The sequence below is a fragment of the Barbus barbus genome (genome assembly GCF_936440315.1).
Source record: "Barbus barbus genome assembly, chromosome: 45".
Taxonomy (NCBI): Eukaryota; Metazoa; Chordata; class Actinopteri; order Cypriniformes; family Cyprinidae; genus Barbus; species Barbus barbus.
In genome coordinates, this window is record NC_136723.1 from 25,247,152 (window position 1) to 25,272,614 (window position 25,463).

General features: G+C 32.8%; 1 protein-coding gene across 4 annotated transcripts in view; it reads left to right on the forward strand.

The window, feature by feature from the left end:
- The window catches only part of LOC306864288 (netrin receptor UNC5C-like), a 224,251-nt gene that overhangs the window by 191,361 nt on the left and 7,427 nt on the right, over positions 1-25,463 (forward strand). For all 4 annotated transcript variants that reach the window (XM_079408211.1, XM_079408212.1, XM_079408213.1 and 1 more), the window contains 5 exons: positions 4,406-4,597; positions 7,873-8,220; positions 13,939-14,026; positions 15,733-15,904; positions 23,765-23,998. In XM_079408211.1, coding sequence (XP_079264337.1) covers positions 4,406-4,597; positions 7,873-8,220; positions 13,939-14,026; positions 15,733-15,904; positions 23,765-23,998 — 1,034 coding nt within the window. The remainder of the gene's footprint in view (positions 1-4,405; positions 4,598-7,872; positions 8,221-13,938; positions 14,027-15,732; positions 15,905-23,764; positions 23,999-25,463) is intronic.

Sequence of the window (25,463 nt, forward strand, 5' to 3'; positions counted from 1 at the left end):
AGTCACTTTGGATAAAAGCGTCTGCTAAATTACTAATTTTAAAGTAAATATTAGCATTGTAATTTTACTGTTGTATTCTAAAATAAAATTATTGCAATTATTTTTCTTAAATACTTTTATTTCACAGTTAATATTGCAATAGTAATATTTCTTATTTTGTTTATTACATACTTATTAAAAATATGTAGACAAATATTTGTATTTAGCATTATATAATATAATAATAAATATTAGTAGTAGTAGTAATAATAATAATAATATTATACTATTATATTTTTAAAAAGTATTTTAAATACTTTTTTAAATTTGCTTTTTATTTCACAGGAATTTATCACAATAGTAATTTCTTATTGTTTAATATTTTATTTAATAATAATAATTGTTGTTATTTTTCTTACATACTAAATTTTACATTGAAATATTACAATAGTAACAATAGTAATATTTTAATATTTCTTATTTTGTATTATTTTAATTATTATTTTATCTTATCTTTATACTACTACTACTACTAATAATTATAATAATTTTATTGTTTTTTTAATACTTGCTTTTTATTTCACAGTGAAGTATCACAATAATAATATTTTTTATTGTTTTTAATATTTTATTTAGTAATAATATTTAGACAAAGAATTGTTCTTTTTAAATACATGCTTTTAAAAATAGTAATAATTTAATATTTCTTGTTTTAAAAATCTTTATATAATAGTACTAATAATAATTTATAATCACATTGATATATAATCATAAAGTTTTTAGCCAAACAAACAAGCACAGCAAACCTGGAGCTTATAGGTTAGTTTTATCATAACTAAAATTCAAATTAAAAAGGCAATTAAAGGAATAAAATGGCAGTTGGATTTGTTCCCCAGCTCTCAGAGCGCACGTGTTCAGATGTAAAGCTCTTTGTGTTTTCAGACCTGTGTTGCAGACGGTGGAGTGGAGCCGCAGGTCAGAGCGTCTGCTTTTAGAGGGCAGCGTTCACATTAGTGAGATTAATTCGTAATGTCACAGTGATTAAACTCGACGAGGGGCCATGCGGCGCTGATCGTGACATTGATTGCTGCTACCTTTAAAAGTGCAGCAGCTGCAGGCATGCAAACACACACACAAACACATGCATGTTTAATCAAAGGAAGGCCACTGACACGAGAGCTCAGGTTGAATGAAAGCTAGCATCTCTCATAAACCAGTACACATAATAGATAATAGAGTACACACTTCACATCATCAAGACTGTATACTGCACACTACACACTCTACACTGATGCCTACTGAGGGCTCGTTGCTTTAATATCGTGTTCCAGTCCATTATAAAACCGTCTTAAGGGCCGTTCACACAGAATGCGTTTTTCCATTCCAGTGCACTACTTTTCCATTGTTTTTCTATGTGAACATGCACTAGACGGATGCGTGACCATTGCACTCGCATCTTGCACCCCTTAGGCTGCAAAAAAAAAGTTTTTTTTTAGTTAGTCCACAGAAAAAAAAAAAGATTTTTTTGAAGTTGTAAATATGTTTTTTTTTTCTACTTAAACATTTCACATTTAATTCAATATGTTACTCAGTGTTATTTTAGTGTATATATATATAGTATTTTAAATACATATAAATAAATACATTTAGTTAAATAATAACTTTTTTTTTTATCACACACACACACACACACACACACACACACATATATATATATATATATATATATATATATATATATATATATATATTACATTTATATATATATATAACATTTATTTTATTTCAGTTAATGTTTATTCTATTTGAAGTAATAGAAATGTCTTAGTTTTAGGTAACTGTAATAACCCTGTTGTTGCTTACGGTTTCTTTGTAATTATTTGTGCAGTAAGACGAAATACACTTGTATTAAAGAAACACTCTTTAAAAAAAAATATGTAGTGTTGCTTTTCAAGTAAATTTATTTAGTTTGAAGTATTATGTTTATGCATTTTACTGGAAAGCAAGCCTAATAGACATAATTTTTGCCATGCATCTCTTGATGGTTTGAAGCAAACAGAAAGTGCACACACACATACAGTAGTGTGAATAGTCCAGAAATAGTGTTCAGTATGCAGTTCTGGTGTAATGTGTCGGCTGCATGCATTGATGGCTGACAGCGCCCTCTGCTGCTGGATGAGAATCACAGCTCTGTTTCAGTGCATCTGTGCCAGTGCTTCGGCTCTCAGAGTTCAATACGAGCACAAACCAGAGAATTAGGAGCATGCATTGGTTTAAGTGCTCAGTCTGGAGGGCATCTGTATTGATGCAGGAATCAATGGCCAACACCTTTATATTACAGCCGTTTCCACACTCGTCACTTCTCTGACAGGAAATTGCATTTTTCACAATTATCGGCGGGACAAAGGGACTGTTTCTATGGAAATGAGGGCAGAGCATTGCTTCTAATGACGGCTTGTCAAACGCTGCATAGGCCAGTTTCCGTTCCACATAATCACTGGGACGTTTTCAAGACAGAAAGAGCCGAGGGTGGAAAAAGATGTGAGGAGTGACGGCATGAACTGACGAAATACTGATTTCTAGATGTGATCCGTAATGAAGGCCGGATCGATCTGCAGCACATGTTCTCATAGACTCACATTCATCCGCTTTAGAAACACACAGATCTGATGCTGCATCTGTTTCAGTGCTGTTTATTCCTCTGTAATGTGTCTCATAACATCACTTATCTTTCTCATCTTCTATATTTATTAGACTTATAGTATATGTAATTTGTAATGTTTCTGTGCGGTGTGACAAACCATATATTACGATAAGAGTCATTTTACATCATTTTTGTTCATTTTTATTTTGAAATCGTACTATATAGTGGGAATTTAACACACACACATTTTTTTTAAATTATATATATATATATATATATATATATATATATATATATATATATATATATATATATATACATACATACATACATACATACACACCTTTATATATAATTGTTATTTTATTATAAATTAGTAGTAGTATTATTTTTTTTTATTTCCAGCAAAAATAAACATGATTTATTTGTTGAATAATAATAATTTGGTGAATTTCCAGTAAAAATAGTTATACTAATACTACTAATAATAATAATAACAACAATAATAATTTAATTTAATATTAATACATTGTTTATTTGACTTTACAGCAGATATGCAAATATAAATGTAGTTTGTACAAATAATACTAAATAATTAAAAAAAAAAATATATTTTGTTGAATTTCCAGTAAATATAAATGTAGTAAGTAATTTTCCAACTAATTTCAATGTGATTCATGCAGCAAAAATACTTGGTATTTTCTGGTTTGATTACTTTCTTTTACTGTTATTTGGATCTTGGTGGGCAGAAGACATGATGATTCATGTGTGATTCATATCAAATTAATGAATCAGTCAGACTTCAGTGCGAAAGCTTCACATAATGAGACTCAAAACAGTCATAGTAATATTATAAAGCAGATAAATGATCAGGGGCCCGTTTCAATAAGGAGGTTCAACCAGCTCTGAGTTTAAACTTGAGCTCTGAGTTGACTTACTCTGAGACGGGAAACTCTGAGTTTTCGGTTACAGAACAGCTGAGTTAAGCGTGTTCACCGGGACTGAAAAGTCATGATCAGTGGAGCGCTGAAATGACCATTCACCATGGCAACAGCTCCCGCCAAAGAGACGTCAGCGTGCGTACTTCCATCAATGCGTATCATTAATTCTTAATAACTGTCTATAACTTAATAACTCTTATAATATCAGAGGTGAAAACTGTAAATTATTGAACTAATATTCATTTTAATGGTATCTCATGGCCACAAAAAATAAATAAATAAAAGGAAAAAGACAGAAAAAGAAACAAGAACTTGGCAGCAGCTAAAAATGAAGTATAAAAACACAATTCAATCAAGGTAAAGCTTTAAACATGAAAGGTTCATGGGTTTGGGCTAAACATGAAATATCATTCAGTGGCTATTTCAATGCGCTGCAGCTTTTTCCACATAGTCTAACACTCTTTTCACATAATTAAATATTCTCTAATCCAACCGGTTACATTTCTTAATTAGAGTAATAAAATCAACTACTGACCTGTCGACAGCAACACATATAACACATTACTTTCCATAAAAAGTATAAAACATAATTAGTTACTTTTTTAGGGAGTAACACAATTTTGTAATGCATTACTTTTAAAAGGAACTTTCCCCAACACGGCCGTACAGTAATGAAGTCTTGAGTTATTAATATCAGTGAGGACGGATACTGGAGCGCAGATTGAATCTGTTCCTAATTTGATGCAGCTGTAATAAAAGTGCTATAACTCTGTGTGTGTGTGTGTGTGTGTGTGTGTGTGTGTGTGTGTGTGTGTGTGTGTGTGTGTGTGTGTGTCTGCAGCGGCGCCCAGCACAGACGACGTGGCCCTGTACGTGGGCATCGTCATCGCCGTCATCATGTGTTTGGTCATTTCCGTCATCGTGGCGCTGTTCGTGTACCGGAAGAACCACCGAGACTTCGACTCGGACATCATGGACTCATCGGCGCTCAACGGAGGATTCCAGCCGGTCAACATCAAGACGGCGCGCACAGGTACGAGACGGGATCTCACTCAGTAATGCTTTATTATAAGGAACAATCCTCACTGCTAAATATCTGCTTATTAGCATGCATATTACTAGCATATTGGCTGTTTCTAAAGCACATATTAATGTCTTATTCTTCTTGACCGTATTTTAGATCTCATAATAATAAGCAGCAAATGAGAAGTTTATTGAGGGAAAGTGTTTAGTTTATAGCGAATATGTGTTCTCTATACTAAAGTTTTACCAGCCTGGGACTGTTATAGTCAATATGATTTTTTGTTTTGTTTTAGTTTTTGCTAATTAATTTCATTGGCTAGAAACCAACCTTTTAAGATTGTAAAGTCATCCAACTAGTCAATTCATTATTATTATTAGTAGTAGTAGTCAAATTATTATTATTTTCTATCTATCTATCTATATATATATATATATATATATTTATTTATTTTATTTTATTTTATTTTTTTATTTATTTTTTTGAACAGTAGTGTACACATATCAATAATATCTTTATGGCATGAAAGTGACTAAATGATGTCAGATTTGTAAAGTAGGTGAATAAATGGCTGTAATGAACACTCTTAGCTGTTGATTTGCGTTTGCCGTTTCTCATCTCCACGTGTGTCAGCGCTCACACGGTGACGGGTTGCCATGGTTTCCACAACTCCTGCAGTCATGGAGACTCATTTGCGCTGTCAGTTTAACAGTAGTGTGAAGGAGTCACGAGGCCCCGCCCACTCACCGCTCGCTCATGAATATTCATCAGTGTACCTGTGAAGGGTAAAGCAGCATCTGCTCTCCATCCGCCGCTGTCTGCCGGAACGAGAGAAGCGACTAACGAGGAAAAAGACTAATGATGACTTTGTTCGCCCCTGAATGTACGGCGCTCTTTAGGGAGAAGCGCTTCATCACGCCGCAAATAAATATTAGCCACTAGATTTACCTCAGATGCTTTCATGATGTTTACCGGCATATGCTAAACAAACGAGACAGGTCTGCGCAAAGAACTTCAACATTTTAGGCCAAGCATTAAAACAGAAACCAAACTAACAAGTCTTGTCACACCAGTGTTATTTTAGTATAATTTATGTGCTATTATAGTTTTTTAATTAATGTTAATACAGGTCATTTAAAAAATATTGTTTATAATTTTATACATTTATACAATGTTTCATATTTTATTCATATTGATATATTAATGTTGAGAATTTTTGTTTTCAGTGTGCATTTTAATTTAAGTTTTTTTATATACACATATATATATATAGTACCATGGTTATGTGCTTTTGTGATTTTATTGGTTTTTGTTAATTTTTTTATTACACTTTAGGTTTCATTTGTTTTCATTTCAGTTTGAATTTTTCTTTATTTTCAGTTAGTAATTCTACTGCTTAAACATCTAAATTTTATTATTATTTTACTTTATAATTTTATTATTATTATTTGGCTTTAATATATTAGTATTATTTTTTCAGTTTTTCTTTTATTTATTTATTGTTTTGATGCTTTAACTTATTTCAGTTTGTTGCTAAGGCAAGATTTCTTGATTGATTATCAAGATATATAAATTGATTATTTATATACTTTTATAGTATTTCATTAATATGAATATATTCATATTGATATAATTTTTTAGTTAATTTGTATTGTTTTTATTTTAGTTGTAGTCATTTTATGTACTTTTGTCTTTTATATTAGTTTTTGTTTTTTTAAGTATTACTATTTTAAGTTTAATTTCCAGTTTGTGCCTAAACATTAATATTTCACTTAACATTTCTAATTTTAAAGCTTTTCATCTAACATTTAGATTTTATTTTATTTTAGTTTTATTTCAATGAACCAAAATGTTTTAAATAGTTTTAGTGGTTACACTTTATATTTATAGTCCAGTTTAGACATTCTACTAACTATAAGTAACTTTGCAACTACATTTCAACTAATTCTCATTAATTTGCATCGACATGTTTACTAACTCTCAGAGAACACTGCTAGGTTAGGTTTAGGGTTAGTAGAATAAGTTGACAAAGTTTCTCACAGTCAGTATGCTGTATGTTGTGGACCCATCATAATAAAGTGTGAGCAGATATTAAGCAGACAGTCTACTAATACTCTAATGACTGCTGGTTGACATGGAGTTGCAGAGTTACTCTCTGTTAGTAGAATGGCTAAAGTGGACTATTGAAATAAAGTGTTACCGTTTTAGTTTTTAACAATGGTAACACTAGCTGTCTCCATCCACCTATTTTTATGCGCATTTTGGAATGCTGGATGGAAATGCCAAGATGTGCATGAATTCTAAAAATGCACATAAAAAAACTTATGTGCACAATTTAGCAGGATAAACTTTTTATCCTCTAAGTAAAAATGTGCATAAACTACAATGGAAACACATTTACAAAATACATTCCTCCATGCGCATCAAAAAAGTCATGTGACTTTGAGCTATGAGATGGAATAACTTGCCTAACCAGCTGACCGATCTCGTTCACAGCATCTATATGTTGCTTTGGTCGTTCTGAATTGCCTGAGCAAAGTCTGTCGTCAGAGTATTTCTGTATAATTCTTACACTACTGCGTTCCCAAACAGCAGCATCCACCTCCAAAAGCAATGGCTGCATTTATTGTGTTTCGTCTGCTCACTCTGAGGCGCAAGTAATTTATCATCTGTGTCCCTGCAGCACAAAAGCAGTCATGAGTAACACAGGTATATTTGTAGCAATAGACAACAATACATTGTATGGATCAAAATTATACATTTCTCTTTTATGACAAAAATCATTAGAATATTAAGATCATGTTCCATGAAGATATTTAGTAAATATCCTACCGTAAATATATCAAAACTTCATTTTTGATTAGTAATATGCATTGCTAAGAACTTCATTTGAACAACTTTAAAGGAGATTTTCTCAATATTTAGATTTTTTTGCTCCCTCAGATTCCAGATTTTCAAATAGTTGTATCTCAGCCCAATATTGTCCTATCATAACAAACCATACATCAATGGAGAGATTATTTATTCAGCTTTCAGATGATGTATACATCTCAATTTAAAAAAAATTGACCCTTATGACTGGTTTTGTGGTCCAGAGTCACATATATGAAAATTATTATATTCAGTGGCTTTTCCTAGTTTTCTTAGTGATTTAGTGCCAGTTTATCAGGGAGTGACGATTTTGTGCTAAAGTTTAATTAGCTACTGTGTCACATGTCTCTTGTAGCAGCTGGTTAAGGCGTAAAAGCTCAGATTAAGATGTATTTGATGTGTATTTCTGTGTGTAGCGGATCTGCTCACGGCTCCTCCTGACCTGACCTCGGCTGCTGCCATGTACAGAGGTCCCGTTTACGCTCTGCACGACGTCGCTGATAAGATCCCCATGACCAACTCTCCCCTGCTGGACCCGCTGCCCAACCTGAAGATCAAGGTGTACAACTCGTCCGGTCTGGTGACGCCGCAGGAGGACCTATCTGACATCTCGTCCAAACTCTCTCCCAAACTGCCGCATGCGCTGATCGACAGCGACACCATCAGCCGCCGCACGCAGACGCTGATGCGCTCCTGGGACCCCTCGTGCACAGCCTTCGGCTCCTTCAACGCCCTCGGGGGCCATCTGATCGTGCCCAACTCAGGTCAGTGCGGCTAGGTATTAGTACTTATTATGTGATACTAGTACTTATTCGCTAGGTATTAGTACTTATTATGTGACACTAGTACTTATTCGCTAGGTATTAGTACTTATTATGTGATACTAGTACTTATTCGCTAGGTATTAGTACTTATTATGTGACACTAGTACTTATTCGTTAGATACTAGTACTTATTATGTGATACTAGTACTTATTCGCTAGGTATTAGTACTTATTATGTGATACTAGTACTTATTCTCTAGATACTAGTACTTATTATGTGATACTAGTACTTATTCGTTAGATACTAGTACTTATTATGTGATACTAGTACTTATTCGTTAGATACTAGTACTCATTTTTGTGACACTAGTACTTATTCGCTAGATACTAGTACTTATTATGTGATACGAGTACTTATTCGCTAGATACTAGTACTCATTTGTGTGACACTAGTACTTATTCGCTAGATACTAGTACTTATTATATGATACTAGTACTTATTCGCTAGGAATTAGTACTTATTATGTGATACTAGTACTTATTCGTTAGATACTAGTACTTATTATGTGATACTAGTACTTATTCGCTAGATACTAGTACTCATTTGTGTGACACTAGTACTTATTCGCTAGATACTAGTACTTATTATGTGATACTAGTACTTATTCGTTAGATACTAGTACTTATTATGTGATACTAGTACTTATTCGTTAGATACTAGTACTCATTTTTGTGACACTAGTACTTATTCGCGTGATACTAGTACTCATTTGTGACACTAGTATTTATTCGTTAGATACTAGTACTTATTATGTGATACTAGTACTTATTCATTAGATACTAGTACTCATTTGTGTGACACTAGTACTTATTCGCTAGATACTAGTACTTATGTAATACTAGTACTTATTCATTAGATACTAGTACTCATTTATGCGACGCTAGTACTTATTCGCTAGATACTAGTACTTATGTGATACTAGTACTTATTCATTAGATACTAGTACTCATTTATGCAACGCTAGTACTTATTCGCTAGATACTAGTACTCATTTATGCGACGCTAGTACTTATTCGCTAGATACTAGTACTTATGTGATACTAGTACTTATTCATTAGATACTAGTACTCATTTGTGTGACACTAGTACTTATTCGCTAGATACTAGTACTTATGTGATACTAGTACTTATTCATTAGATACTAGTACTCATTTGTGTGACACTAGTACTTATTCGCTAGATACTAGTACTTATGTGATACTAGTACTTATTCATTAGATACTAGTACTCATTTATGCAACGCTAGTACTTATTCGCTAGATACTAGTACTCATTTATGCGACGCTAGTACTTATTCGCTAGATACTAGTACTTATGTGATACTAGTACTTATTCATTAGATACTAGTACTCATTTATGCGACGCTAATACTTATTCGCTAGGAATTAGTACTTATTATGTGATACTAGTACTTATTCGTTAGATACTAGTACTTATTTATGTGATACTAGTACTTATTCGCGTGATACTAGTACCTATTTCGTTAGTGACTAGAATTTTTTTTTATTGTTACTAGTAACACATTTCAGTTTTTGTTTAATCCTGTGGGGAATCTGTCATTCAGGTATCAACTATTCAGTTCTGACTAATATAGTAATAGTGGCTAGTATCTTTTTAAATAGTACTAGTAAGTATTCATTAGATACTATACACACACACACAGCAGCGACTGAACATGAAGCCAAACACCCTGATTTACTGGTAAGACACAGTCCTGTTCTTTCTGTCAGTGATTGATCAGTGAAAACGAAACGTCCATCTTCATAATCTGTCATCAAAATCTAATAACTCTGATGTCATCAATCCTCTCGCCCTCCAAGCGTTTATCAAACCGTCATGTGGGTGAATCTCACAAACCTGTCAAACACGTGTCCGGGGTCATATTTAACTCAGGCGTTAATAGAAAGACCGATCAAATATATTCTATATATAAAATATAAGAAAATAAATTTTTATGACAATAAAGCACATTTCCCTCCAAATTCTCAGTATAATTATATTTTTATTTAAAAATATTACATTTAGTTATCTATCTAAAATATTAATTTATGTATATTAAAAAAACATAATTATGTTTATTTATTTTTTTGAATAATTAGATTTATTTATTTGAATATCCGGCAACACTTTACAATAAGGTTTCACTTTCTTTCTTTTTTTTAGGATAAAAAGGATAGGATAAACATACAGGAGAATAGTAAAAAAAAATATTGTTCCTATTTTCCCACCTAAAAATAAATAAATAAAATAAAAATATCAATATAAATAAATTACTAAATAAACAAGCTAAATTTAAAATACACACATGAAGTACTCAATACATAATTATACTGTAATACAGAATATGTCAAGCATGTATAGAACAGGTAATGCTAACTTCATCATTTACTGCTACATTATTAAAATCAAATGTTTTATCTTGTATTATTTAATGGACCTGAGCTATCATGAACTAACAATGTACATTTGTGCTTTCATTAACTAAGATTAGATCAATAAATATTGTACAAAGTTTATTTCTCATTGATAGTTAACGTAAGTTAATGCCTTGGAACCTTTTTGTTCTTAATATACTTAAACATCCTGACATTATCTGCTTTAAAATGAATTAATGTGTCATTTATATTAAATGTTTTACCTTTAATGTACTGAAATAATCAAATAAAGAAATATATGTAAATGTAACAACAACGACAACATGATAATAATTATAAATGAAAATATATGTACTGCTTTTATTATCATATATAAAAATGAGACTAAATTTATTTCATAAAATTTAAATTCCTACAGTATTTATTTCTTGTTTGACCTGTTGACGTTTTGGTGAGATTCTCACACATCTCCGTGTATCTCATACTGTCATTCACCAGGGCCCTGAAGCTGCTGGATACTGAATGGTATGTTAATATTTGAATGAGCTGGTGTTTATGATCTTATAACCATGAGATTTGCAGGTCAGTTTCAGTAAATGTTCTGGATGGACTAGAGAAAAACTCTGAGCTCTGAATGTAGAAAATCAAACTCTTATTTCAAAACCATTTTTAAAACACCATTTGCCTTGCTATGGGGTAATTTAATTATGTTACAATCAATCAGACACATACATGTCTAGTCTATACGTGTTTCCTGCTCTCAGCTCTACAGTCAGTGGATCTCTCTCAACGCTCCTCATGAGTGTTACGGCTCCCGCGAGAGCAGTGCAGCTCATAAATTAGCCAGAAGCAGTGTTCAAAGTGACTTACCACGGCTGCTTACATATATAACGGGATTAGGAGCATCCTTCTCCGTCTGACGCCAGCCGTACAGCAGCCCATCATCACTATTCCCTGAGGAAACCCAGAGAAAGCGATGATTCCCAACGCCTCGTTAACTGTGAGCACATGTGGGGGTTTACTGGTGTTCAGAAAATCGGGACACGCCGTGATTCATGCTGTTCATTTTCCCACAATTCCACCAGTAATTCACACAGCACATCCCTGGATATCAATGGGACATCCTAAAAAAACTAATTGTTGCATAAGTTTTGGTGTATCGCAAAAAAAATTGCCCTTGAGCCGTTTCCATACATAATTTCACCTATATTGCGTAAATTAAATAGGCTAGTAGCATGTTCTTTATCCATTTGAAACAAAACTTAATTATAATAGCCTATTATTAAATTGTATAGGCCTACATAAAATGATTTTTATAAGCAAGTGTCAAGGTTTTTTTGTGATTGGTTATAAACTATTTACTTGATCATCACGCAATAATCATAAACAGGAGAAGTTGTATTATAATTTTTCTGATTAACTTTTATTAGGAAATATGAATGTTCATTTCGGTTATTTTATTTCTTCTATAGCCGTAACTGACAACCGACGGTCGTTAAGCCATTATTAACCGTTAACCGACAAGATTGTTAAATTACAATTAAATGTAATTTGAATTACATGGCTGTGACGCATTAAAAATAGCTCAATCTGTTTTCCAGGGATTCATTTTATACAAAAAGCAGCATAAACAACAGAATGTGAGGATTCACGTGGTCACGCACCTGCAGCGCGTCTGCGAACGGAGAAAAATATTATAAAGCTATATATAAAATAAATAAATAGGCCTATATGCAAAATATATTTTTCTAAATAATGAATTAACAAAAGGAAAGAAAAAACTGAAACAATTAGCAGCTTATATGCAGAATTTCATGTCATTTTTCTGATGCGCTCTTGAGAAAGCGCCATTGTTTGTTTCCTACAAAAGCACAATGTTTGTTTTTATTGTGAATGTACACAAATAAAATAAATATTTAGAATAGTTTTGAATAATGTCTTACTCTTATATGACCACAAATGAAGCAGAAGACTATTGTAAGTTGTTTCCACCTTTATAAGGGAAAAAAAAATATTGTGATCGTGCATAAGCATTACTAACTCGACAACGCAGCTTGTTCATTGTCATATTAAAATACAGTCCGCCAAACATATTGAAAAAACATGCTATTTTATTCCCCCTCGTTTCAGAACAAATCCTTTAAATTTAACGGTAGAACAGCACTCACAACACAACAAGAATAGAAATATAAGAAGCTACTAACAAGCCAAAATGAATTAATTAAAAATGTTGTACTTATCGTTCCAATATCCACCTAAAACAAGATCTTCAGAACAAAATGAAACAATTTTAACTTGCAACATCAAATTAAGATATTATTTGATGTTCCTTTAGAAGTTTGAAAGGTAACTTGACAATTTAATAATATGAATATGATTTATGCGCTTTTGAAACAGTGCTTCAACATGAGCAAGACGAACACAGACGCTGCCTATAGGCTAATTCTGTCATGTGACAACACATTTATTTGTGTTAAAGCCCCTTTTCTCGACAAAAAGTGTTTCCAAACCGATTTTTTGGACGTTTGAAGTATCGATATAGAATTTATGTGCTAAAGTTAAACGGAAAAAGGTTGTGTCGGCACATGAGAAATTTTATCGATAAATGGCATTGTATGTATGTATATATGTATAAATATATAATATATAGTTAATTGAGCTGGAATGCATTATTATTATTATTGTTGTTGTATTAAAAGTAGTATTCTTTTTTGTTTCTTTTTATTAATTAAGTGAGATAAAAATTTATTTATTATTGTTTTTACTTTTTTTTTTTTTTATTAGTTGAGTGATCTGGAATTTTTCTTTCTTTTGTTGGTTTTATTTTGTTGCTGATATGTTGTTATTATTACACTGATCACTTGTATTAAAGGAAAATTAATGAAAAAAATAAAATGCACTGATGAATTACTGACAGTAAGAGCAGGAACATGAATTAAAAGTTGATTTTGATTTCATGTTGAGATGATCAGAATTCCAGCTCAATCTGGGCTGAAGTCTCTCTGATGTCTGAGTGCTGATTGGTTCTCAGCCGATGCGTTTCTTCTGTGTTGTTGGTGAGTGACGGTCGCTCGAAGGGAAGTTCAGGTGAAGGACACGAGAAATCAATGAGCGTCTGTGAATTCATCATAGGAACACACCCGTATGTGTGTGTGTGTGTGTGTGTGATGTTGACGGGGCTTTTGTTCTGTGTGCTGGAGTGTGTGGCACACAGGGGTCATGGGCTGGCAGACTGACGGTGTGTGTGTGTGTGTGTGTGTGTGTGTGTGTGTCTCTCCGCAGGCGTGAGCTTGTTGGTGCCAGCGGGTGCCATCCCTCAGGGCCGTGTCTATGAGATGTACGTGACGGTTCACAGGAAGGAGAGCATGAGGTAAACGTCCGATCTTCCCTGACAAATGACCTAACGAGGGGATTCTGGGCGTCAGCGCCCATCTGAACCTCACACACAAACACACCCGTCAGTCTCAGAGCGGCTCTTTCATCGCTCACGTCTTCATGAAGCTTCTCGGATAATAAAACAAACATAAATGAGTCAATAGTCATACAGTCAACTACTACTGTATACACAAAATACAAGCTTTCATACAAAAAAAAATGTTGTGGAAACAAATTTCTCTCAGAAATTGCTAGTAAATTATACAGTTAAATAGAAACAGCAAGTAGCACATGAAATTTAGAATTTAATTTCATTTAAAATGTGCTCAAATAATCTGTTTTATTTATTTAGAATTTAGTTTTTACAGTGTAGTGAAGATAATAAATAACTGAAATACTAACTGAAAATAACTAATATAACTTCATTAAAAATGAAACTAAAATAAATTAAGTTGGGAAATATAAAAACTCATTCAAAATATCCTTTAAAAACTAGCTAAGACTTCCATTTCTGCAGCAGCTATTTTAATTGAAAGGCAAAACCAGGCTTATTATCATTATTTTAAAATAAAACCATTAAAAAAAAGTTTTATTTCATAACAGACAAAAGCCTAAATGTTAATTGAAATAAAATAAAGAAGAATAAAAAATAAACTAACTTTATTTCAGCTTGTAGCCAAGGCAACATTTCTTGTTTTCATTTGTTATTTTTTATTATTTTGTTCTATTTAGTTTACTAATACAACAAATAAAAAAAAGAAGATGAAATATGCAAAAAGGCTAAATATATATATATATATATACTGTGTATATATATATATATTTAAAATGATATAATCAGTGTTATTAATCAGTGTAGAAATTGTTTCTGTGACGGAAATAAAGAGGAAATAAATTAAAATCTACAGTAACTATTCGATAATTAACTAAAAAACTGTTGCCGTGTCAACTAACTAAAAAAAGAAATGAGTTGAAGTTGACGTACTAAAATTACAAAAAAACTCAAATATAAATAATTTATAAGCTATTAAAATATTAAAAAGACAAAAGTACATAATTACTTTAAAATAAAGCAATAAGCCCTGAGAAGCCGTGGTTTACAGTGAATTTATAACAGATAAACCCCCTTAGCTGTTATAAATTCACTGTAAACCACGGCTTCACAGGGCTTATAGAAAACGGTTATTCCATATACGTAGCAAGGTTTCACAAAATAAATAAAAACAAAGCAAATAAAATGTAATGTAAAAACATTCTTCCGCCAAACAATGTAGTTCCTCAGAAACGGTTGTGGTTGCAACAAAGTGGTTGCCGAGCAACACAGACATAAACAAAGAGGTGTATGTTTGTAGAGTAATTTACAACAGCTTCGAACCCGGCTCAACCAATCAGAATCAAGAACCGGAACTATCTGTTTTATAATTAAACTTTGAAATTTAAAAGAAAAAGAAAATTCTAAATTACTATTGAATACTATAATGTTATGCAAGTATTACTAAAATAACACTGGACAGACCAGTTATTGGCACAGTTAATTAGCAGATATTTGCCCATTTTGAGATTACTAGCTAATAACCTCGTTCACTGACAATGTTAATAAATAACGCACATCATTGTGTTCTGAATGTCATCAGACAGTGTCAGTATGAAGTGTGTGTTAAAGCCGAGCTCCACAGGTGCTGATGATGTGTGTGTGTTCAGGCCGCTGGTGGACGACACACAGGAGACGGTCCTGAGTCCGGTGGTCAGCTGTGGTCCTGCTGGAGCTCTCCTGACCCGGCCCGTCATCATCACCATGCACCACTGCGCCGAGGCCGACAGCGAGGACTGGCTCATTCAGCTCAAGAGCCAATCACAGCAGGGCCAGTGGGAGGTGAGTGGGCGGGGCCAGACACACTAAAACCTGCTAATCCTGAATCCCTGGGAAACAAGTGTGACAGGGTTCCTACGCGGATTAGAAAAAGTATGGAATTTGATTTAAGTAATTTCCACGTCTGGAAAAGTATGAAAAAAAGAAAGCAGAATATGGAAAATATTTGCATTTCCAGACTTTTGCCCCCATTTAGTTTTTTAAGAATTTAAAAATGGCCTAATGGATAGAGAGTCGGACTCGTAATCCAAAGGTTGCGGGTTCGAGTCTCGGGCCGGCAGGGATTGTAGGTGGGGGGAGTGAATGTCCAGCGCTCTCTCCACCCTCAATACCACGACTGAGGTGCCTTTGAGCAAGACACCGAACCCCCAACTGCTCCCCGGGCGCCGCAGCATAAATGCTGCCCACTGCTCCGGGTGTATGTTCACAGTGTGTGTGTGTGTGTTCACGGTGTGTGTGTGTGTGTGTGTGTGTGTGTGCACGTTGGGTGAGTTAATGTAGAGCACATATTCCGAGTATGGGTCACCATACTTGGCCACATGTCACGTCACATGTTTTCATGGCAGCTATTTAGTGATTGTCAAACATGACTTTTAAATGCACTTTTTAATTATGCAAAATGTTTTGCATTTTGGATTTGTTCTCATGGTAAAAAGTAAATGCAAAAATAAAAATATACAGACTTTTATGTGTGCATGAGAAACCATTAAACTGAGACTGAGCCACCGATTGAGACATCAGCTCATTTAGCGGTGTGGTGTCTTGGCTGCTACAGAAATGCATTAAAGAGACCTAAGGCCTTGAAATATGGCATACTGCAGAAACAAAAGCCACATTTTGTACACTTTTTGACAAAACCAGTCTTTTTTTTATAGACCCTTGAACTTGGCAAATAGGACGATGCACACAGCTGTATTATGCCATCAGTTCATTTCATGTCATGGTTTTTCTGCTGCTGCAGAGGATGTTAATTTGGACATTAGGCCTTGATATTATACCATAAGAAAAGCCACATTTTGAGCAAGTAGATCTCTATTAATTCATGTGCATTCATGCTCTCACTTTATTCATAGTAAGATGGCAGTGATGCACAAAGGAAATGGGTTATATAAAACTAGAAACTGTAATGCGTAAGCATGTGGCAAATTCCCATGCACATGTGAATAGTTTCTCGAGGGCACGAAAAAGTTTCTTGTGTGTATGCAAAAGTCACTTAACAATGTAATTTACAGATGACTATAATATATACCAAATATGAAGATGAAAATAGTGCTGTATGAACCATTTATGTTAAATATGGTCCAGAAATCTACTGGAAATTTGAGCCTGGAAAAGTATGGAATTTTGAAATGAAAAATATGTAGGAACCCTGAAAACACATCAAATGAGTAGTATTTGGTCATTTGACACACATGGTGTCATAAATTCAGCTTTTAGTGCTCAGATTCTCAATAAAAGTCAAGTTTTCAGGTTGATGTGGTGAATGTCAAACGCAGAAAGACATACTTTAAAAAAAAATTAAATAAAAGCATTTAAAAAATACTAAAATATTCATTCAAAACTAAACTATAATTAAATGAAAATAGGAAATATATCAAACCTAGTTCAGTATATAATTATAAAAACTAGATAAGACTTCCATTTCTACAATGGATAATTTAATTGAAAGGTGAGACCAGGCTTATTATTATTAACTAAAAATAAAAAACCTTTAAAAATTGTTTAATTTAATTTTTAAAAATGTCATTACTTGAAATAAAATGAACTGAAAAGAAAAAATAAAGAATACAAAAGATTTTAAAAAATAAACGGTAACACTTTATTTCAATAGTCCACTTTAGCCATTCTACTAACAGAGAGTAACTCTGCAACTCCATGTCAACTAGCAGTCATTAGAGTATTAGTAGACTGTCTGCTTAATATCTGCTCACACTTTATTATGATGGGTCCACAACATACAGCATACTGACTGTGAGAAACTTTGTCAACTTATTCTACTAACCCTAAACCTAACCTAGCAGTGTTCTCTGAGAGTTAGTAGACATGTCGATGCAAATTAATGAGAATTAGTTGAAATGTAGTTGCAAAGTTACTTATAGTTAGTAGAATGTCTAAACTGGACTATAAATATAAAGTGTTACCAAATATTTTAAAACCAGATAGACATACATAAAAAAAAAAAGATAAAATATTAACTAATAAAATAAACTATAAAAACTCATTAAAAGTATGAGTAAAACTAGCCAAGTCTCCTATTTCCGCAGCAGACGTGTTGCACAGGTTTCTCTATTAATAGCGTGTGTGTTGTGACTGTGAATGGTGGACTGATCAGTCGGAGGTCAGACTTGTGGCTCTGACCAGTGTGTGTCTGCGTGTGTGTGTGTGTGTGTGTGTGTGTGTGTGTGTGTTTACATGCGTCACGCATGCGACGCCCTGCAGAGATCTGGACGCATCCCGCTGGATATCAGACAGCTGTCACAAGTCATGCTCAGCACAAACCCGCGGTTAATTACAGTGAAGAACGAGACACGGCGTGAGTTTGCGATAGCAGCCACCCGCTGTCCTTGTCATTTGGTGATCTGAGCGAGTGTGAACTCTCCTCCGCTCGGCCCGCTATTATCATCACACGCAAGCACAATGCTGGCCAGTTCATTACCCACGCAAGAGCTGCCATACACTCACAAAACGACTCGCTCACAGCCCTCATCACATCACAGCACACTACAGTCAGACGCTTACACTGCTCCTGAATGAGCACCGCGGTATTCAGATGCTGGGACATCATGATACCCTGATTAGAAAACCCTGGTATCTATATCTGATACACTTTTGTAGTGACAGACTCAGTGTTATTGTTAACTGAAGGTAAAACATGTCAAGTAAAACAAAATAGTTCTTAATTGAATCAAATAAAGCTGAAATTAAATATTAATATTTGATAAAAAAAAAAAAAAAACTTGAATATCAGAAATGCTTTGGCAGTCAACTGGAATGAATAAGTGGAAGTACTGAAAATTGACTAAAACTTAGCTTTAAAAAAATAAATATTTATAAGAAATATGTAACAAATAAAATAAATATTTAAAAAATGACAAAAAAAACTATATAATAAGACAAAAACTAATACAAATGACAAAAGCACATAAAATAATTACAACTTAAACTAAAAATAAATTAAAAACAGTTTTTATGTTCTATAATATATTTTAGTTTTAGTGATGTTTTGTACATAAACAGACTTACCGAAATGTCTGTAAAAACACTGACCTTACTTAAAATATAATATAATAACTAATAAAATAGTTTCTGTCATTGAAATAAAGCTGATATAAATTAAAATATACAGTAAATATTTGATTAATAACTTAATCTAACTTAAAATTAAATGAAAATTAGGAATGTTACTTTTCAAATTACTGAAATTGCTAAAATTATTTAACTAAAATAAGTTAAAGATAAACACTATTAAAATATGAATATAAAATATACAATAGCCAATAAAATTACAATAAAAAGTTTTAAAAACTTATTTATATAGTTATTACTTTAAAACATAAAAAATTTAAAATAAGATAATTTAAGATTTTTCAAAATATTATTAAATACTGTAACAGTAAGTAATAAAATAACACTGAACAGTCCAATTATTGTCATCATAAATTTGCAGATATTTCTGTTATAATTTTTTTAATTAATATTATGTAAAACAAGAATTTGTTTAATTTAATTCACTCAGTTATATATATATATATATAATATATATAATTTTCCAATGTATTTTATTTTGTATGTCAGTCATCAGCCAGATGCTCTCTAGATGAAGAAACTGATGAGCCTGTACTGCTCCAGCACGACTTTGCTCTGTGTGTGAATATGACTTTTCTGATCACTGTGACATTGAGATGCAAGCGTCTAACCAGCAGTGTTTTCATCTCTGGTGTCAGCTCTGCACACACACACACACACACACTCGTGTCTTTAGTTTGGCTCGGAGCAGCTGTCAGAGCTCCTCTCCTCTCGCCATCACTGTGACTCTTCAGTGCTCTCCCCAGAGAGCCGCGCTGCTTTTGAGCTGCTTAGCAACAGTCTGTGACCTTGTCTCCTTTTATCAAACATGAAATAGTCTTGGATTGCCTTCAGCCGTTCACCAGGAGAGCAGTGTCCTGTTGTCTTCAGTTGAGATAAACTCTTGTCAAATAGATTTCGTCCTGTGCTCTTCCCTCAATCTCTGGCTCTATTTGGCCTGAAATAATGAGCACTTCCTGTTGCCCAGAGACGCTGCGGCCCATCCTACAGTTTTCATTATTCACACGCTCGTTCCCTGCGTGCATGCATAATCTGATCCGGAGAAAAATACATGCTTGTTTGCTTGTTCTGTTTGCCTCTAAATTGAATGCAGATTTCATTTAAAAAGAAGAATCCTGTTTTCAATTTCCTGTCAAGTCACACGCAGGAAAGCCGCTCTGACCTGGTCAGCTGACACTGGCAAATGCACAAAAAAGAGAGAATCAGGATGAAAGGAGGGATGAAAGGGATAGTTGACCCAAAATTGAAATCGAGTGGAGGTGGATGCTGTCAAGCTCCAGAAAATGACAAAAAAAGGCATTAAAGTATCATAACCATAATCCATATGACTCATGCACACTCATGCATATTCAAATCAGGTGTTCTGCACTCATTTATCCAATGCATTTTCATGCATAAGGACTTAAATTTCAAGTTTGTTTCTCTCATGATTTAATGATACATTTGTGGTGTGTTTTGGAAATCAGCTTATACTGTAAATTAATCCATATGACTCATGCATATAAAAAATTGGTGTTCTGTATTAATTTATGCAATGTATTTTCATGCACTTAATGCAAAATGACTTATATTGTTCCATTCATAAAACCATAAATCAAATTACTTAATCACACATTTATGTTGCTTTTTGGGAATCAGTCTATTAATTAATTTATGACTCATGCACAATCATGACTGTTCAAATTTGATGTTAGGCATTCATTTATGCATTGCATTTTCATGCACTTAATGCATAAGAAGCAACCAATTGACTCATGCATATTAAAAATTGGCATTCTGCATTCATTTATTCAATGCATATTAATGCACTTAGTGCATAATGACTTAAATTCCAAGTTGTTAAAACAATAGCATATGACTTGATACATGTATAGTGTTTTTTTGGAATGAACCTTTTAATGAAACCATATCACTCATGCATATTCAAATGAGGTGTTCCGCATTCATTTATGCAATGCATTTCCATGCACTTAATGCAAAACAACTTCAATTTCATCAATCAAATGACTTATTGATACATTTATGTTGTTATTGTCCTATTTGAAGCTTTACAGCTGATGGTCACTGTATTAAAACATCCTGCTGAACATCTTCTAAGCAAACAGTGACATATTTTGCATTTTTGGCTGCACTTTTCCTTTAAGCAATAAGATTATTCGTCTTGCAAAAAGCCTGTATTTCCAGGTTTGTGCAGCACTGAATATTCCTCACATGTTGTTCTTCTTCGCTCTCAGTGTATGAGGAATATGCTGTTACAGACAGATGTGACTGTGATGGATACTCAGGCAATAACGCCACATCTGCGACTGGACCTTTAAACAAAGAAATAACTATCGATTGCATCTCAGTCTGACAGGCATGGCACTGTCATATCCGTGGGTTTGTGGAGACGAGCTGTTTCCCTTCGCTTCGGCGATGATGAGTGTGCTTGATCACATGTGGCTAGTAAATATTGCTTTCCCACCAATGATGTGGCGTGTCAAAATACATCTCCATCCTGACGAGAGACCAGTCATTTCCACACGCATTTCTCTGCACTGTAAATATTATTTTTCCACTCGCATCACGCTGAGCGCGGCCGACTCTTTGATTTGATGTGTTTGCCGAGCACTCTTCACAAAATGGGTTTCATTTTTTGAGCTTTTCTGTCTTTTTTTTTTTCCTTGTGAATGTAGAGTTTTTCCAGAGTCTATTTTCCAAGAACATTTGCTGCAAAAAAAGAAAGAAAGAAAAATGAAAGAGAGAAACTTGCATGAACTTGACGAGTGCATCGGCTGTGATGAGAAAAAGCAGAATTGGCTCACAAAGATAAAAAATCTATTTACTTAAACATAAAATATACATTTCCATAAATCCATTCAGTAGTCAAGTTTATTGCAATCACATCACTTAATTAAGAATGCAGTATTAAAAATCTAGAGATGTACAATAAAAAATTAAAAATATCTATATCTATATTATCTATATTTTGTATACTCTTTGTATGCATGTTAATAAATAATAATAATAATTAAAAATATATATATTTTACATCACAAAGATTTACATAACTATTCACATTTCCATAAATCCATTCTATAATTCAATTTAAAATTAATAACAATCAAATAAAATGTTATAAATTACTTTATTTAATATTTATAATTAAATATTTATTTATTTTAAATAAATGATCATTTAAGAATTAAATAATTGTGTTATATTATATTTTTATATCACAAAGATAAAAGATACATTTTCACATAAAAGTTTCCACAAATCCATTCAACAGTAAAATTATTAATCACATTACATAATTAAACATGCATTATTTAAAAATCTAGCAATGCTTTTACTAAACTGTTGAAATGTATAATAAAATAATTAGGTTATATTTTATTTATAAAATGTTATATAAAATATTAATATGATTTATTTATTAAAAATTTTAAAAAATATTAATTATTTTAAAAACATCATATTTTATATAATATTATAATTATATAATATAAATATTTTCATATACTATATTATGTTATAATAAGAAAATATTCTATTAAAAACGTGCATGAATTGACACTGTGTGTCTGGGTTGTGTTATTGAGAGATGAGTGCGTTGGATCTGATGAATCGACTGAGAGCCGGAGTAAATAAATCATTCTGGAAGGCATTAGCCCAGTTTTCCATCCTGTTTGCTAATTATCTCGCTAACGCTCTCAAATCCCGCGCTCCCACAGGATACGTTAAACAGGCTAATGGCCAGTCATAATAGCGCTGTTTAACGGCCAAGCCGACTATAAAGTATTTTAATTCCTTTCTCTCGTCCGTAATGGGATGAAATTAATGACAGCGCGGAGCTGGCGCGAGCGTCAGGATTACAGCTAATAGATGCAGACGCACCAGCGCAGACGACCGTAATGAGACACACACTCAAACCAGCATGAACGTGAGGTCAGAGGTCACAGAGAGCAGGCCTGCCTCATAGACGCTCGGTGCTGAACACACACACACAGACAGACTGACGCATGGATTCATATTCATACTGCACAGAATTAGCTGCTCTTAATACACACTGTTGGTGGCCAATATGAGTTATTCATAATTATTGAATATTAAATTAAAATAATAATAATATTACAAACTATTAACATATAAGTAAAACTATAAACTGTTGTCGTCATTGTTTCACAAAGAAAAAATATACATTTACATAAATATTCACATAGGTTTTCAGAAATCCATCAAATAGCAAAATTAATAGCAATCACATCATTAAAGATCTAAAAGTGTTTTTACTGAAATGTTATATTGAGAAGGTGACTTTTCAGGACATTACCCCATGTCCCCACTTTTCTAAACGCTTATAAATCAGACAGAATGGAGTGTTTTGACAATCTGAAACTGCACAAAGTCTCCTGTGAGGGCTAAGTTTAGGTGTAGGGTTGGTGTAGGGCAATAGCACACACAGTTTGTTCAGTATAAAAACCATTACGCCTATGGAGAGTCCCCATAAACCACAAAAACCAACGTGTGTGTGTGTGTGTGTGTGTGTGTGTGTGTGTGTGTGTGTGTGTGCAGGACGTGGTGGTGGTGGGTGAGGAGAACTTCACCACTCCCTGCTATATCCAGATGGACGAGGAAGCGTGTCACATCCTGACGGAGACGCTGGGCACGTACAGTCTGGTGGGTCAGTCGGTCAGCGCCGCCGCCGCCAAGAGACTGAAGCTGGCCATCTTCGGCCCGATCAGCTGCACCGTCCTGGAGTACAACATCCGAGTCTACTGTCTGGACGACACGCAGGACGCGCTCAAGGTCAGCAGAGCAACAACACACCAGTTTGTGTGTGTGTGTGTGTGTCTATGTGTGTTTGTGTGAGATCAAAAATTATTCTGTGATTCGTTTGATTTCCTATGCTTGATTTCACTCTCTTTATTACTGAATATTTAGTTAAATGCTGCTCTTCTTCACTGTTTTTTTCAACTTAGTTATAAATTATAGTGCTGTCAGACAATTAATCACATCCAAAATATGTGTGTGTACTGTGTATATTTAGTATGTATATATAAATACACACACATATATATACATGTATATATTTATATTCAGATCATTTATATTATATATGAATATATTTAATATATAAACGTAACATATTGTTCTTAAATATATACATGCATGTGTGTGTATTTATATATACATAATAAATATACACAGTACACACACATATATTATGTAAACATTTTTTTTTATTTTGGATGCAATTAATCATTATTAATATTAATTATTATTAGTTATATTTAGTGTAAATGTGATCAATATGGTAAAATTCTGTTTAATGCTAAATACAGTTAGGGTATTTCTGGGAAAACAAATGTGTTCGTTAATTCCCTGTGCATTATTTTACTCTTGTTTATAATTAAATATTTACTTAAATGCTGCCATTTTTATTGTATATATTCTGTTTTATTCTATATATTATTTATTCTGTTTTTATTTTTGGTATTTTTTTATAACTGTTATATACAATATCATGTTTTCTAGTTTTATTAATTATAAAATATTAACTAATAATAATTAATTAATAATTAAAATAATAGTACAAGCTATAAACACAAATGATACATTTACATAAATACTTGCATCAGTTTCTATAAATCCATTCAATATTATAATTAATAGCAATCACCTTACATGATTGAAAATACTTAAAAGTTGCGCTTTTACTAAAATGTTGCAATGTATGGTAAAATAATGTTAATAGTGTTAATACATTATATATTATGATATCATATATATTATGATATTATAATAATATTAAGCAATAATCGTTTTGTACAATATATAATATAAATCAATATTTGTATATTATAATTATTTGCATATTATTATATAAAATGTTATTATTAATAATTATTAATGTTTACACATTGTATATAATATAATGTATCATAATACTAATAATAACAACAACAGATTGTTATATTATATTAATATTATTAACATAAATAATTTAATATGTAAAATATAATATTTATTATTTTTATTTGACACACACACATATATTAGTTTTATTACTTGTATTAGTGTAAATCTATTGATTTAAAGCAGATCACAGTAGTCAACATAGACTGTCCAACAATATGCATATTTATAAAAGAATCTTAGCCAAGATGAATGAATATTGTTCAAATATAATATTAGCTAACTAAGAATGTGAACTTAATTCTGAAGTGTTCTGTTAAAGTGAACTGCTTTCTGCTGAGAGTCTGTAGTTGAA